The sequence below is a fragment of the Porites lutea genome, chromosome 11, assembly GCF_958299795.1.
Source record: "Porites lutea chromosome 11, jaPorLute2.1, whole genome shotgun sequence".
NCBI classification, from domain to species: Eukaryota; Metazoa; Cnidaria; class Anthozoa; order Scleractinia; family Poritidae; genus Porites; species Porites lutea.
In genome coordinates, this window is record NC_133211.1 from 23,688,221 (window position 1) to 23,705,292 (window position 17,072).

Consider the following 17,072-nt stretch of genomic DNA (forward strand, 5'->3'; position numbering starts at 1 on the left):
CCAACCCTATTCTTAAAAACTCAACATGGCGGATGTGAAGAGGAGAAAATGTGAAAATTTACAGCTTCCTCGGACGTTACTAGATTCTTTAAACGAAATGAGGAATACAAGAGAGCACTGTGACGTGTTTCTGCAAGTGAATAATGAAGTGTTTCCTGCGCATCGTGCTGTTTTGGCAGCCAGTTCTTCATACTTCCGTGCTATGTTTTCTTCGCAAACTTCTTTTGCGGAAGCGAATAACTCTGAAGTTTGCTTGAAAGGCGTTGAACAAGAGGCTGTGCGTTTGGTTCTGGACTACATATATACTGGGGAATTAGAATTTACTCACTTAAACATTGAGAACGTGATCACTTTGGCGAATTTGTGGGACATTCCATTTTTATTGTCTTCCAGTGAAGATTTCTTAAGGGACGAGCTCAACGTGAGCAATTGCCTAACTGTACATCTCCTGGTAGAAACCCATCAAACGTTTTCTTCTTCTTTTCAAGATTTTCTGGAAAAATTTACCTTTAACAACTTTATGGACATTTCCAACCAGCAGAACTTTTTGTCTTTGACTGCTGATCGCCTCATTGAAATTCTCAAAAACGACTTGTTGCGAGTGAAATTCGAACAGATGGTTTTTGAAGCCGTTATGAGGTGGATTAACTATGATCGATGCTCAAGAAAACACTTCGCAGGACAACTTTTCAAAGAAGTAAGGTTTGGATTGATGTCCCATTCCTTTCTTAATAACAGAGTGCTCACAGAGGATCTTGTTCAGCAAGATTCTAATTGCAAAGACATTGTTTTAAGGGCTTTAAAACAGACAGGTTTCAGTCAAGATCTTGATATGTCCTGTAGAAAACGAAAGGTAGAAGCCCTGTATTTTTTTGGAGGGCTTTTAAATAACATGGGGAGATGGGGAAAAGGAAAAGTATTCCTGCCACAGTATTTAGACTGTGTAATGGGCACTACCAACCTGGAAAATTTTCCATCAATTCACATGACTGACTGCCATGTCGCATCAATAGGAGAGTTCATTTACTTCAATATTGTGGATACAAACAAAGTAACAAGACTCAATAAGTCGACAATGGAAGCATCTAGAGTGTTTATTTTTAAAGGGGATGTTAACGACAGAGTGAACTCAGTAAACAGTAAGAGCTGTGCTTGTCAGCACTTCATGTATGTGTTTGGTGGAAGTTGCTATAGAAGGTTTAATACATCTACAAGCCAGTGGGAGAAGTTGCCTCCTCCTGCATATTTACATTATCGACCAGGTGTTTGCACTCTTGATAACAAGGTCTATGTTATTGGTGGCTGTACCAAGTGTTATGAGGAGTGTGTTGACATTGTTGAGTGTTTCGATGTAGTCAGGAAAGTTTGGAAAAAACTTTCTCCCATGCCAACTGGACGATGGGGAGGTGGTGCTACTGTAATGAATCACAAGATCTATGTTGCTGGAGGTGAGTTTATCTAAACACCATATTTAAAGGGGTTTTGTCATTAGGATATTTCTCTTTCATGTCAATCCTGTGTTAAAGTCATTACTTAATGCCTCTACCTGTCCCATGCACAAAATACTCCTGTAGCAGTTATGTAAAAGATATCTAACATATTTTATCTGGAAATGCTAACCATAATATTTTTGTGGTGATTTTTGTCGGCATGGCATTAAAACTTAAAAAAGTTGGCTCAACTTTTTCAAGTTTCAATCCATGTCCATCCTTGCCATCCATAGAAACAGACAACAGGACACAGTTTCAATACCTAAGTATAGTCTTGAATAACAAAACTGAACCATTTTTTTTGCAATTAAATTAATGGAAAAAAACATTTTAGCTTTTCAAAAAGATAGCAAATAGAGTGATATAGCCGTTTTAATAAAATTCATGCCCAGTCTTTGTGAAATGACACCTTTAAAAGGTGACCCATTATTAATTACAGGCACAATTTGAACTGTGATGAACTTTGTGTCATAACTTTGCCGGTTTTAATGCATGAAACCTTGAGAAGAAATACAGCTATCATTCAGGAATGTTATGAAAATAATTAATCCAATTTTACAAGTTTTAATGAAATTATCGCTATAGTAGACCCTACTTTTCCAAAAACTGTGTCTGTAATGAAAAATAGTTAATTAACTGCCCAAAATGCCAGTTGTAAGTCAGCACTTGGCAGCTTCCAAAGTTCAGACAAACATCAAAAGAAAAATTTGGGGTCAAAAGTGACTCAGCTGAATATTGACTTTTGCTTTTCACTTTCTCTCCTCCCCTCTTCTTTCACTTAAATTTTTCCACCTTTTTTTTTCCTTTGCTGGGCATTGGGAGAGCTTGTAGGATCTTTGGATTAGATGGAAGGAAGGTAGATAGATAGATAGAGAAACAAGATATTCATGGAAATTTGTGAAAGACAAGTGGGAGCTATATGAGTGAGGGTCAGTAAAACTATATTATTTCCTTGGTTTGTTTCACTCAGAAAATATCTTACTGATTACTTCATTGTATTTTCATTAGGTTATGACACAGAAAACAACTGCCCCTTGGGTACAGTAGAAGTCTATGACCCTGACAATGATACTTGGAGTTCTATTGCATCCCTCCTTCATCCACGCCGGCGTTTTGGTATGGCTGTTGTCAATGGCATCATTTATGTAGCTGGTGGGTATTTTGAGCATAGCATAGAGTGGTATGATGAAAAGAATGACCAGTGGAGAGTATATGAAGGAGTAACAGTCAACAGGCATGACTTTACATGTTTGGCTTTACCAGTTCCTCACTGTTGGTAGGAACAGTTTGTAAGCTTACTAGTAATCAGCGCAAGATGAAAATTAAAAAACTGCTTGCCCTTTAGGCAAGTTCATGCTGATGTTTACTGGCCCAGAGTAGATGTGCAGCCTTAAAAGCACCCTTTACACTAAACTTTATATCTGGAAATGTTGCTTACCTGTCGGATAACTTGTAATATTGTAACATTTAAACATGCTGGCTTTAGGGGCCACTCAAATAGCCCTGGAATTCCACACAGCGCCTTAGTTGTGCCCTAATATGCACTGTTAAATAAGTACTAGCTTGTTTTAGGCACACACTTTCATGCAGATTCGGAGATGACTGGAGGCACTAGATAATAGGGATGGAAGGAACCTATTGCTCCTTCTGTTCTTGTCTACTTTTTCTTTCTCTTGCAATAATGCTTTTCTGACGTCAAACGTCACTGAATCTAAAACATGCATGATGGTTGAGCTTCAATTATTCAGTTTTAGGAATACAGCCAACTCTCTCATCCACACGTAGAGTTGGTTCCTGCTTTTCTTTACTCCCTTAATTGGATTCTAAAAGATGAACATCACTCTTGCAGTACTCTTTATAAAGCGAACATCACTCTTTGAGAGATACTTTATGCTGTCCTTCAAGGTCTCAAGAAAGAGTTGAGTGTATTTCCTTTCTCAAATCCCCCTCCTTACATGTACATAATTTTTGCAAGAGAGACGAAGTGTTTAATTATTTTATTATGGAAAAACAGGCCAACAACAAGAAATATGCATACATGTAGGCTTATTTCAGGAAAAAGCTTCTGAGTTTTCACCTGAAATATTATTTAATATGTCCATATTTATAATCTAACTTGCAAGGATAATGTTCCACTTTTGAAGTGACCGTTATAATGCCTTTTTAATGAAATTTTATTCTTTTCATGTGTACAAAGCTATTATTAGTTATAGTATCAAGGCTGGTTACAAAATGTATCATGCAAATGTTGCTTAGATGTGAAATTTCAAAGTTCAAGATGACGCCACAAACAGATGTTTACAAGAATATTTTTACATCAAGTTGAACCTACTGTAAGCCACCCTGCTGTAAGCCACACCCAAATGCAAAGATTTAGTTGTCACTCAATTAGCCTGGGATCAGGCTCTCAAGTGGAGTGGGGTGAAAAAGAAAATTGGTGAGCAAAGCAAGCCTGATGCTATCCATCCATTATTGGTCAGATCAATGACAATTAACAAGTGAGTGATGACAGAAAAATACTCACGTGCATGCAAATGTTATTGAAGCTGATGCATTCAAGTGTAAAAAACGTATTTGATTGGTCTCATAACCTAATTGGCATGTTACTGACATATTTGTTACAGGATAATTGCAAGTAGGCCAATGGGTGGCATCAACACAAAGTCTACAGCCCCCCTCCCCTCCCCCCTCCCCCCCACACCTGTTTTTCTTCCCCAGGGCACGCCTTGCAAGCTTTGCTCCCCGATTTCCTTTTTCACCCCAGCCCAGTTGGGAGCCTGTTCGTAGGCTATCACTTGATGGGGGTGACAAATTCAAATCTATCTGGATTTGATTTAGTGCAGTAAATTTTGTTGTTGGTTGTTATCTTTCTATAATGATGCTAACAAGGCAGTATGTTGCACCTTACCATGGCAACCAAACAAATTTAACAAGTTGGCCATTGTGGCACCAGGCACAGTTGAGCAAACCCTAATGCTCCTCGGGCTGATGTGACTGTTCACTGCTTCATTCACAATAAACATCTTGATGTAATATTATTGGTTTGTTTTCCCTTGCCAATGATTTTTAATAAGCAGTTTTTACCTAGTTCTTGTATTACTAAATTACCTCCCTTTGAAGCTTTAGCAAATAAAGGAGCTTGAAAGGAGGAGAATCAAAAACAAAAACTTGATCCTTATCAGTGGAACTTGCTAAACAATTATTCTCACATCCCCTGAAAAAAATTCACTTTTTCTAATATTTGTTGGGTCATCACAGTAAGGCAATAATATGTAATAACATTAACCCTAGTACATTTTTAGGGACGGATCATTAGAAAACTTATATTCGCAAAAGGGAAAATTAAATGAAAAAAATTCATGCACACCAATTAACCCTGAAAAATATTCATGCTATGGCCTAAAAAAATTCATTCAAGGAATTTGATAATGAAAAAAAGTTCCTGGGGCTCGACAAATTCCCCACCCACCCCCCTCCCCATAACTTTTCTGATGGTTTGTCCCTTAGTCACAGCTGAATAAATGTATAGCCAATAAATTATTAACCATTTAAAATAATTATAAATGCTTTGTAATGTTTTAGCTTTTCCTTCCTCTAGATTATCTTTATAACAACATAGTAATCATTGTATTCTTTGTGTATCAACAGCACTATTTGTATCAATGACTTATATTGTTAAGTGTAGTTATGTATGAATATTTCCTTTGGACAGAAGATATGTACAAAAACCAATATCATGCAGTGCCTAACCACTGACCTATAAAATGTTATTTGTAATAAAAGACTTAACAATACTTTTCGCTACTATTCTGTCGAGTTAATACCATGGATAATATCCATTTAATACGAAGTCCAGTATCTCCTCAGTGTGGCTGGGAAGAAAAGGGACATTCCTTCTCATAAATGTATGATTAAATGGCATGGATGAAACTATTATTATTATAAAAATGTTAACTGGAGTGCCTGCAGAGCTAGCAAAATGATACACCTTTTACAGAAAGGAAGGTGATCTGATTGTGTGTGGTGTGCACCAGTGTGGCTTTATTTAAAAAAATAACCATTGTGTACATGATATGTATGTACACAATACACTTAATAACATGCATTGTCCTTTTCAAGACATACAGTGAAGGATAAGTTATTTTTTTCCCTGTCCTTTACTCCTCCAGCAAATTATCATACTTACAAGTGACTCAAACATGCATAAGGAATTTTTATCAAGGCGAAGATTATTAAAATCTAAGAGTATATCACTTCACCTAAAGTCTGGAATCTGCCACACCATTTGCAAGATCGCACATTTCCTTAGCAACGTCCTCTATGTCACCATAGTAACTACTGCTGCTGACACTGGAACTGTCGTTATGGCTGTGATATCCATTTCTTTTAGGAAACAAGCCATTCTCATCAAAAATTGAGTAGCTATTACCATTAATGTCCACATTATCAGGTCCATTTTGCGACTCAACATGTCGCAGACGTTGCCGAACTAGATCAAACTCGTTTGTTGAATTATCTTCAGAACCAGTGCTGTCAGGTCGTGAACTTTTGCGCAGTATCTCCGTTGGGTGTTTCGGAATCCCACTGGACTGAGTATGATTGTCCCTCCCATTTGTAGCTTTACTGTGTTCTTCATTGCAATCAGGCCTTGAAGTTTTACGCAGTCTTGCCCTATGATCTGTTATAATCCCATCTGACTGGGCATCATCCAACCCATTTGTTGATTTGACAGGTGCCTCAGTGCTGTCTTGAGGCCTTGAACTTTTGCGTAGTCTTGCCCTGTGATCTTTTATGACACCATCAGTGGATTTCTCGCCATTAACTTCAACAACAGTGTGTTGACTGTCTTTGAATATACCATTTACTTTTGGCTTCTGCTCTGTTTTGTATACAGCTCGCCCAACCAAAGAAGCAGTGTTTTTTGCATTTCTTGGTGATTGGGAAGAGTCACTGTCACTGGTTTCACCTGTAACAAAATATTGTTACCACGATATACAATGTAATCATTGATCAAACATAATGCTTTGGAAACATTAGTAAAAACCTATGACTAAGATCCTGCATTTTCCCAAGTTAGCCTAAACAGATTCTTAAATAAATGGTAATTAGCACAAAACATTTAGGCTATTTTAATAGGTTCTTACTGTGAAATTCACTGTCAAAACTTTTCCCGCCTCTGTCAGCGACACATGTGCTTGCAAGAGACAAAACACATTTAAACATTCGCTGTCAGCACAAAACTTTGCATGTGCATTTAAATAGACGATTTGTCAAATATCTATAAATAAAAAATATTTCCTCTTTGTTTCCTCTGCAGTTACAATTTACCATGTGCCGTTTTAGAAGTCATTGTTAAAATAGACAAATTTCAAAATTTGCATTTGCTTCATGGTAATTTTATACCCTGTCATTTATATACGGTAATTATCATCAATTTTTTTTCCATAGCACTTCACAAGGAAATCATTCCTTTTATTCATAAAGGTACTTGATTCTTATCGCTTACACTTTTCTTGTCCTAACTTTGCCACTGTGATTTGTTCCTCTTGTACTTTATTTTGTTTCACGTTTTGTTTCATTAGTATTTATTCGTTTAATAATTTTTTGCATGGAAATAAAAAAGCATCTAGCATTCAGTCAACTCTCCACGCTTCGGCACGTACGCGTAGTAGATAGAGAATTCTCCGATCCCCGATGCTTTATGAAACCCATGGTAGTTAGATTGTGGTTTTGTGGTTTGCTCGCATGTCCTGAACTTCATTGTGATTGGTCACCACACAGTCAACATTCCTGAAAATTTTCAGCCGTTCACAGTTTTCTGAGTTTGATAATAAATAGGCTCTTATTTTCTGAAGATAAAAATACATCATAGCTAAGAGACGAGTATTTAGTGGTATTCAGCTCACTCGTTAGGTAAATTCTGTATACCATTACAATTTGCCGTTAGAGTAATAAGGCATCTATGTCTCCAAAGAGGATCCTAAGAGTACAGAATTTTTTGTATAGATTTCAGAAAATAAGAACCTGATTAAAATTTTCGGCTTAACAGGTTCTTGTATAGAGGGGGCCAAGCAGGCAAATTTTAGCCTAACAGGTTCTTAAAAACTAGGTTCTTAGTTGCAGGTTTTTACTGTAGTACTTGTTTGTCACTATGCTGTGATTTTGTGCTTATCAACAACTGAAGCCTTAAAAAATTAATCCACATTCACGTAGTTTGCTTTTGTTGATCGCTGTAACAGAACCCCTCAGGAAATATAGCCTAGGCTTTTATCAGCAGGTTCAAATGGTCACATCTGAAGATTGTCTAGTCCCTGTACGGCGTTTTCCCAGGCCTTCTCGGTCAATTCACTTTGTGAGGTATCTGACCCAAATGGGCAGGAAATGCCTAGACAAAATCAGAATGGACGTGCGTGCATTGTTTTTTAATCAAGATGATTATGATATGATTTATTATGATGTCATAATTGTAAACAGAAGGAAGGTTTTAATACCCTTGTGGATATTTGCAAAATAATTGATCAATTTTCGCCAAACGGCTTTGAAGAGTGACCAGAATGTCATTGAATTCATAGTCCTGTCAAGATTGATTTCTGCTCCCGCAATCTTATCATTCTAACTGAACTATCGGAGTATCTAGCTCTTAACCCATTTAAACGACTGCGCAAATTTTCAAAATAAAAGCGATACTTTAGTGACCCTTTGTGTAGTAAACTTAAAACTCAAATCTTGATTAATCAGAAATTAAACATACTTTCAAATAATATTCATTAGCTGTGTATCGAAATGTGCCCAAAAACTGAACCTAAAAGTAAAAGTTCTATAAAATGTGCCGACATCTTCGCAGAAGTGATGCATGTAATGTGAGAAGCATCACATGTAAAATAATTCAACTTAGATGCTGTAGTCTCAACCTCAGGATCGTGTTTTGAGCTATTTTGTTAACAATAAAGGAACATCTAACAGACACAGAAATTATTTCTCGAACAATTATATTTAAAAACCCATAAATTAATACTTCAAAGCAACTTACGTAACACTAACTGGCTGGTGAATCTGTTCATGCAGTTAGAAAGCAGGGTCTCAAAAGGTATAAAATGGCTATGAAATGTTCACATACAGTGTATACATAAATTTCCTTTTAAAACATAATTTTCTTGACTACAGAGTACAAAAAGTTCAAAAACTTCACTGCTTAGTTCTGTTTCAAAACAGGCCAAGTACTCCGCCATGAAGAAAATTTTGAATTCCTTGCAGGAGTCAATTTTGTAAAGAAAAGCCTTCCTTTGTCTATTAAAAGAAAACTAAGCATTCTTTTGAACTTTCCCTTCCCATGTGTGTCTTTAAGCGGTGTATTTTTAACCTTGAAATGTGTAACTTTGGTCTTGTAACCCACGGCATGGGATGTCTCACTTTTGAGGATTTTTGTCTAGGCCTCACTTCCTTGCTTGGACCAAGTGACCCGAAACGAATCAGCTGCACAGAATAATGGGGCCTAGGGACTAGGCAATTCTGTGGTGTAGGCTGTAATTGGTAGATTTTGGTCCATTTTGTTTGTTTCATTTTGTCATATGATTGACAACCAACTTTCTTGGAATGTATTGTTAGTTTCCTGTAAGTAATTAATGGGATTGGACCATTTTGTCAAGCTGACCCCAGTTACAGTAGTTTGTACTGTAACTATTACCAGTGTCCAAATGCTAGTCACTTGTACTTACTCATAATTTTTTGCATTACTTTCTTGGTATATTTCTTCCACAGTGTAGCACCCTTGTTGATGGCAGCTTCACTTTGATCCTCAATTGGAAGTGCATCAACTTCTGTTAGAGACACATCCAAAGAAGACAATATGATGTCTTTGTCCCTGGCTCCTGTAGCCAACAGTGTCCCATCTGGGGATAATGCCAGAGCTTCCACCTTATCACAAATAAAAAATAAAAATTAAGAATTAAAAAGTTGTCGGTGGTTAGGATCATGATTATTTCTTATCTGATCGAGTTGTATTAAAAAATGTTCAAAATTGAATTTAACACCTGGAATTTGGCAAAAACAACCCTAGAGATCTGATTATAACACCAACCCTAGAAAATATGACAACAAAAAAAATGCCTTCTTTTTTTGACTGGGATCTAGAGAGAATCAGGTGGAAAAGTTTGAAGTGGAGTGTCATTTTTATGCACTTTGTTGCATTCTTGAATTTTACTGCAAACTCTTGGTTTTCAAGCAAGGTCTCAGTAGTCTCAGTATATTGGTTATGTCTCAAATTTTACAAGCCCGCGGAATTTGGGTGCACACATAGAGTTAGGTAATAAGCAGTGAGTCTGCTGTTGGCCTTCGAGTTGATCTGCCTTAATTCAAGCACCAATACCCCATTGAAACTATTTGTGACATAGTAAAAGTGCTTACATCTCTTTTGAAGATGATAACAATCAGCCACCTACAAGGGGAAACTTATATCAGCCTTGTTAATACCTCTAAGCCAAGTCTGTGTTGCTTGATTATCTGGAGCTGTTTGCTGCGCTTCCTTAAAGGATGCCATACTCGACAGGAATTGTCACCAACAGAGAAGATGATAGGCACTGATTTACTGCTTATTACAGGGTAAAACTGTATTTCATTGACAGCATCTTCGTGTGCGCGGAGTTTGATGAGCAGTGTTCCACTTCTTGGTTCCCACAAAGCAATCTGAAAATAAGGACCACTCTTATAAGGGCATTTTTCTAAACACAAATAAAAAGGGGTAAGGAGCAGGGTCAATAGGCAAATGGATTGGCAGATTTTCAAAATATTTTTCCCCTGGATTTTGGATTCAAAGTGAGATCTTAATGGATTTCCGGATCCTGCAATTGCAGCAGATTCATCCATTTTGGGGGCCCGGATTTTGGACTTGGCATGCAATTAAAATATTTTCGCCCGGATTTCGGATTCAGGGCGAAATTTAATGGTGGATTTGGTTAATAAATCATGACGAATCGGCAGATTTGCATGCCCCTTTTCACCCCTCCCCCCCCCCCCCCATTAAGACATGTTGGTTTCAAATTCCATTCAAGCGCCCCCCCCCCCCAAAAAAAAAAAACAAAACAAAACAAAACAAAACAAAAATGCACGCACATTGTTTTTTTCTTTCTCTTGGGACAAAGTTCTGTAGTATCCAGGAGAAACTGAGAATCATCCTTTTTCAAAAAACTGGAGGATGTGAAAATGTTATTTTCTCTTTTTCTCCTTACAATGATATCTGTAAATCAACAAGACCAGAATAAAAGCAATTTATTTCTGGCCACTTGAGCTACCCACCATTTCACAAGCAATGTTGAAATGATGTCATACATGAACCAAAATGGTGATTTGTTCACCCACTATCTCACCCTGAATTTTGTACATTAATTTTTTAGAAGAGAATGTTTATAGAGTGCCATTTTGTGTTATCATAACTGGAACAAAGGCTCCACAACATTTTTACAAATTCCAGTTACATGTTCTTGGTCCAGAGACCTTCCATCAACTCTGGCTAAACCCTGGCTTAAGCGATCTTTCAAGGAACCAGGAATGATCATTTGTGGATGCTAAAACATCACAAATAGCATTAAAACAGATGGATTGTATCCCTCTAAACATAAATGGTTAAAAAACCAAATCCCAATTTTTATTATTTTGTTTTCTACTCTTCTCTCTCTCTCTTTGTTTTCTACTGATTAATAATTTACAACGGCATCTCTTTCATCATCCGCATCCAATTGTAATTGACATCATAAGTCCAAATCCTAAGATGGATTCAATTTACAGGATGTGAATACGGCATATGAATGAAAAGGGAACAAAATTCGTGAGTCATGACACCAACTATGAACTCATTTCACGCGATGTTTTAAGCCAGATTTTGCTAAAGTCACCTTTTGTTTAGAAACAGAAGATGCAAATCATTGCTTTTGAAGTTGAAACACTATGACGTCCATGGCTACCACTTTCAGCTACCGCCACACTAATCGGTTCATTGGATGACAAAAAAAACTCTCTTTTCAAACCACAAAACAATCGATCCCCTTTAAATTAACGGCTATTATTATTAACCAGTACTAAAAAAGGTCTCGATATTAAACGTTCATTCCGTGGGAATAAAGTAATTTTCCGTAACCACAAAAAACACAACTACCAAAATGGATTCCAAAATGAGCTAAACTTTTGACAACTCTAAAAAGTAAAACAAACTTTGTTCTCACGATGGAATCAAACACAACTGTTGAAGTAACGATTTTCTTTCGAACGTCGTAGGGTAAAATTCCTTAAATTAAACCGCAAAAAAAGAACAAATATCTTCGCTTGACTTGTGTCAAAAATAATTTGACAACGATTTTCAACCTGATTGCGCTTGGTGTTTTAATACATGTACAAAAAGTTATCGTCCACTTTGTTCAAAGAGGACCGAAGAGTCTCCAAAATTATAAAAAATATTGATGACTTTTTATTAAAATACTGTAGTTATAGCTTTAAAGTTGTGGCAAGTTAGCATTAAAATACGAAAAGCATCTAGAAATACTTTCCTGAGAACTTATTTTTTCTACATTGTGGCAGTATTAGATTATTTCTCACCTTGTTATCAGCCGCCCCAGAGGCGATGTACCCGCCATCTGGAGACCACGCACAGGATTTCACGCTATCGTCGTGCGCTCCGACCAGTGACATGACGGAATTTGCCATTCGTGTATCCCAGATCTTTAAGGAACCGTCATCTGCTCCAGAACAAAGCAAATTTGTTGAAATCCCACTCGTCTGAAACGAACAATTCCATACACCAGTTGTATGACCTACAAGTCTATGAATTAACCGTCCCGTGCGCACATCAGAGAGACATACGGTTTTGTCCCAACCAGCGGAGGCCAATAAGTCACCACCACTCGAAAATGAAGTCCCCAAAACCCATCCTTTGTGATGCGAAATAGATTGAAGTAGTTTTCCTGTTTCCCCACTCCACAAGGCGACAGTGCCGTCAGCCGAACCGGAGGCGAGTCTACCCAGATGGCCTTCCGCTGCTCCTCGCGGCTGCCATGAGAGACAAGTGACGGGATTTCGATGGTGCCGTAGAACGAACATAGATTCCAACGTACTGAGATCCCATATTCTCACTGTTTTATCCCAACTAGCGGAGGCGAGATGTAGTCCACTAGGGCTAAATTCTAGCTGACAAACGTGCCACTTATGGCCGCTCAAATTAGTTTGCTTTTCGGCCGAAACACTCATTCAGCCGATGTCTTCAACTCTCGTTGAAAAGCAGCTTAAAAGTAAGCGCACGCTTATTACACTCTGTAATCCTGACTTATCCTTGTCCTAACTTGTTAACCAACTCGCATTGTCTCCCAGGAATCTGCGGTTCCCACGTCGGTAAATATTTCTTCGTTCGTTGTTTACCTAGAATTTTAACATTAGTTGTGCAAACGCGGCAAGATACGGCTACATCATCATCGAAAATGTGCGTAGCTTGTTTCTTCCCTGAGTCATCAAAAATGGACTTCTCGTCAAAATCTCCTGACAGCTGATTTATAAAGATATTTTCTCACTTCCGAATAAGATAAATATTAAGAGTCCCAAAACTACCTTGGATAGTAAGCAGTTATCACGTGACATTGTCAACCAACCGGATCTTGAATAAATCTGATTTCCTGAGTGGAAGCAGTAACAGTAAATTTAGGCCTCAAAAATTATTTATAGAAGTTTTTTGCAGTTGTCGAGTGCCACTGCCATTTGTCAAAAGATGACAGAGGAAATAAAAAGAACAGCTCAAAATGACCACAGTAAAGATAAAACAGTTTTGTGGTTTGTAATTGAAGGATATTATTAACAAATGATACATATCTACTAAATCTTCCAACAGTGTTTTTTTCCCGTTTGTATTTCAGTTCGAAAAGCAAGAACGCAGAAAGCACATGTCAGATGGCCTCGGTGCAAATCTTTTTAGAAGAGTCTTAATTAAAATTCAGCAGTAGACAAAATTGTCTCTGACATGTCATTGTGTGAAAATTAAACAACTTTGTTAAAGGAGCCCTGCATCTTAACAAAAAATATATTACTTTTTTTTAGTTCAAAAACATCACTGTGGTGCCTTGCAAAGCAGAAGCTAAGGTTTTCATTTTTCTCTGGGATTATGCTCAACAGAACATCTTCCCTGTCACATTATATAAATGAACTTGAGTGCACAGTTACATGTCAATAATAAAGTTGTGGTCATTCCTCGCCTATCAATAATATTTGTCTCATATAAAACAAAAGAAAAAGGGTTTCAAAGATATTAAGAAACTGAAAAATTACATGGATTGCACAGTTAAATATGGGCAATATAAAAGATCATGGAATTTAAAACAAAAATGTATTCGAACTTTATCATGATTTAGTTGATAAGAAGTCTAGTTTACTACGTGAAATTTGTGACCTTGTATGGAATTAAAACACTAATTCCCACCAAGTTTTGAATTGAAACAAAAATATTTAGACTATGCATACTATCTCCTAAATATTTCATACTGCGGTACCCATTTTGTGTCAAACTTTTTTTTTGTGCTGTGGAAATTCAAAACTCCATTAACATTTTAGACGACCCATATTGATGTATCTGTTTAAACACCAATACTTGTTTAAACTATATATCCCCTCCAAGATCTCAGTATAATCAGTTTTCAAAACATCTGCCAATTTCTATTTGTAGTACCACCTGCACTATATGTAGTACTGTAGTCACACTGGCGGTGCCTGTATTGTCCACTTATACACAGTAATATCATACTATCTCAACCGTTAGACTTTCACTTTTTCACAGCATATGAGTTTTAAAGCTTCCTTACTATTTAAAATGAAAAAGAAAACTGCTCTTAAAACCTAACTTATTTCTTTTCTCTCATAATACTAGGAAAAAGAACAATAAAAAGCATATTTATCTTGGACATCAAATAATGAGCAAGTCTTGCTTATATGAAAAGTTTTTTTTCTGTTTGCCCTATTATGCTATTATTAGCAAATACAAAGGCAAAATACCTCATCGGGGGTTTCAATAAAAATTGACATAGCCAGCAGGTTTGAACAGAGTAACCGACTGTATCAACATGGTCCCGTTAGTCCCCCTTTTTAGGGGGGGGGGGGGGGGCTCTCGGCGCAGATTGCCCCAGAAAATTTTGAAATTTCAAAGCCCTAGTATGCGATTTTCAGCATTCCGGGGACTAAATTTGAGGACGAAAGAGTGTGTTTTTCATTGACAAAAATTTCGCTTTCAATGTATCAGTCACACAATCAATTCCTACAAGCAATGAACCAATGGTGGGTAAACCTGTAAGGAAACGTGTGAAAAATGACTGAAATATCGCATTCACATGACTAAAGCATAAGGTAAAACCAGTGGGCCTTTATGAAAACACATCATTATTATGTTTTCATTCAGATTTTATGATATATTTTTTGTTTACAGCGTTATTCAAACAAGTTGCCTCTTCTTTCTAGAAAAAACGGTAGCCGACCTCTATGAGCAAAGTAGACGACACGTTTCGTTGGCCATCGGTGCTTATTGAAACCCCTGCCTCATTTTTAATGAATTATTTTTAAAAAGAACAAATTGTCAAGGTCTGGTTTAATTAAAAACTTAGAGTAGAAGATAAAAAACCTAAAAACCAATGATTGAGGGCAACAGTAAATAAAACCTTTCACACTTTCACAGTAAATAAAATATTGTCTGCTAACTTTTAACAAAAATAAATTATTTTTAAAAAGAATGCCAGCAAAGAAACTAGTAGTTGCATTGTCTTGAACAAGTGACAAACTTTTTTATGTCAGAAATGCAAAGGGCAAGTTAAAACCTTAGCTAGCTCAGTTAGCACACAACTCTTTAAGGCTGTATCTTTAAATGAGACATCACTGTTTGACAGTTTATGGTTGGCTTACAAGAAGAGATAATAGCTAAACTTGATGGTTTCAAAAAAGTAATATTAAAATGATAATCTCACCAAAGAAAAAAGTGAATGGTTATCTATTTCTGCTCAGTGGTTTTCTATTCACAGCCTTTTGCAATAAATTTCAGTTTTACTGAGTCTGCATTAAGATCTCTAAACTCCATTGATGGTTTATTCTCCTAAAAAAATTAACAAACTTTCAGAAAAAATATAATTGAAAGGATAACTACACGTATAATTTACATCTGTGGTAATTGCTAATCCTGCTTAAGAATTATACCTCACTGGTATTCAATTTTCATGGGAATTAATTTTCACTATTTTTGGGGGAAATTTAAGTCCTGCAAAAAATGTTACAGCAAAAAATAGCAAATGAAATTCAATGCACTTGCACAAAATTTTGTTTTTAACCTCACAATTTGTTTTAAAGACACTGACAGTGCTATTCAGATATCAACACTAAATGCTTTCTAATAAGAAAAGACATACAATTGAGTTCTGGACTAGAAAGGGGATAAGACATCAAATTTTGTCAAAAACAATCATTTTGTTAGATTTGTTGTTGTTATTAATTGTTCACAGCAGTCCAATATTGCCATTGCTAATGTTGACATGGCAACAGATGATTTTCCGACTGGTTGATGAGGTCAAAATTTTAGTGGATATTGCAAAATTGACACAACAACGTGAACACCACAGTCATCTCAATTTTTGCATGGCAAAGGCATGGTGGCATGGATGCATGGTAACTCAGCTTGGAGACACCATTTTGGATTTGCCAAAGTAGCACTCTATACATGGACAGATGGTAAAACCTCCGACAAAAGTTAAAATTCAACCTGGTTCATCAGTTCTGTGAGAAAAGAGTGAAGATACTAGACAGTTCCATGCAAACAAAGTGTTTGGTCAAATTTTTCAGCTGGTCAAAAATTCCCCTGATGCCATGTGAAGATAGGAAAATGGGACTATCATGCGACCTCATCCTCGTTGCAAAATTAACTGGCCACAAAAATTAGTACCAATGAGGCAACTACACCAGTTAGTTTCCAAGGCCTCTCCTTTAAACTACCACCTCTGCTTGAACACTCTGTTTTACATAAGCTTACCTTAGAATTAGTCTGAAACCGGTTTAATTGTCATTGTTTTCTTTCTGATTTCAAAAAAATGTTGCTGACAGTTTGTACTCTCATAAAGTTGACAATAAGTAGCATAATTCTGAACACATTTGCATTGAAGCTTATTCCTCCAAGAGACAAACAATAAACTTTGTCCATCATTTTAGCCAGTTAGCACAGTTCATGTGATTTATAAATAGGCTTATCATCACAATTATTATCGATGATGAAGATGATGACAACAAGAAAGACAATGATGATGATGGTGATAATGTCTGAGGTCAATTCTGATTCTCAAATGACATGACAACATTGTTCCTAGGGGCATCACCATGATAATGACACGCAAAAAATATCTGCTTGAACCGTGATATGATGGCCTCTGTCTTCCAAGTTTTGATAAGCTAATTCATTTCCACGCTTGAGTAACTCTAGATTAACTCGTTGTTGTTCGGCTTGTTCTTTTACCTGCACAATAGAGAATTCTCTTCATTCCACCTTAAACAGTATCACGTTCGTTAATGCGACAGAAACTTCCTTCCCTT

The 17,072-nt window shown here is 36.7% G+C and overlaps 2 protein-coding genes across 2 annotated transcripts; one reads left to right on the forward strand and one right to left on the reverse strand.

Annotated features, from left to right (window-relative positions):
- The first annotated feature begins 17 nt into the window (after window positions 1-17).
- Window positions 18-4,172, forward strand: LOC140952807 (kelch repeat and BTB domain-containing protein 12-like). The gene is made up of 2 exons (XM_073402254.1): window positions 18-1,448; window positions 2,499-4,172. Exons 1-2 carry the CDS (start codon window positions 26-28, stop codon window positions 2,768-2,770), a joined length of 1,695 nt encoding a protein of 564 aa, XP_073258355.1. The 5' UTR covers window positions 18-25; the 3' UTR covers window positions 2,771-4,172.
- A 788-nt stretch (window positions 4,173-4,960) lies between these two features.
- LOC140951539 (uncharacterized) lies at window positions 4,961-14,467 on the reverse strand. Its single transcript, XM_073400811.1, has 4 exons — window positions 12,075-14,467; window positions 9,960-10,172; window positions 9,206-9,404; window positions 4,961-6,456 (listed from the first exon to the last, which is right to left on the reverse strand). Exons 1-4 carry the CDS (start codon window positions 12,720-12,722, stop codon window positions 5,750-5,752), a joined length of 1,767 nt encoding a protein of 588 aa, XP_073256912.1. The 5' UTR covers window positions 12,723-14,467; the 3' UTR covers window positions 4,961-5,749.
- Between the last annotated feature and the right edge of the window lie 2,605 nt (window positions 14,468-17,072).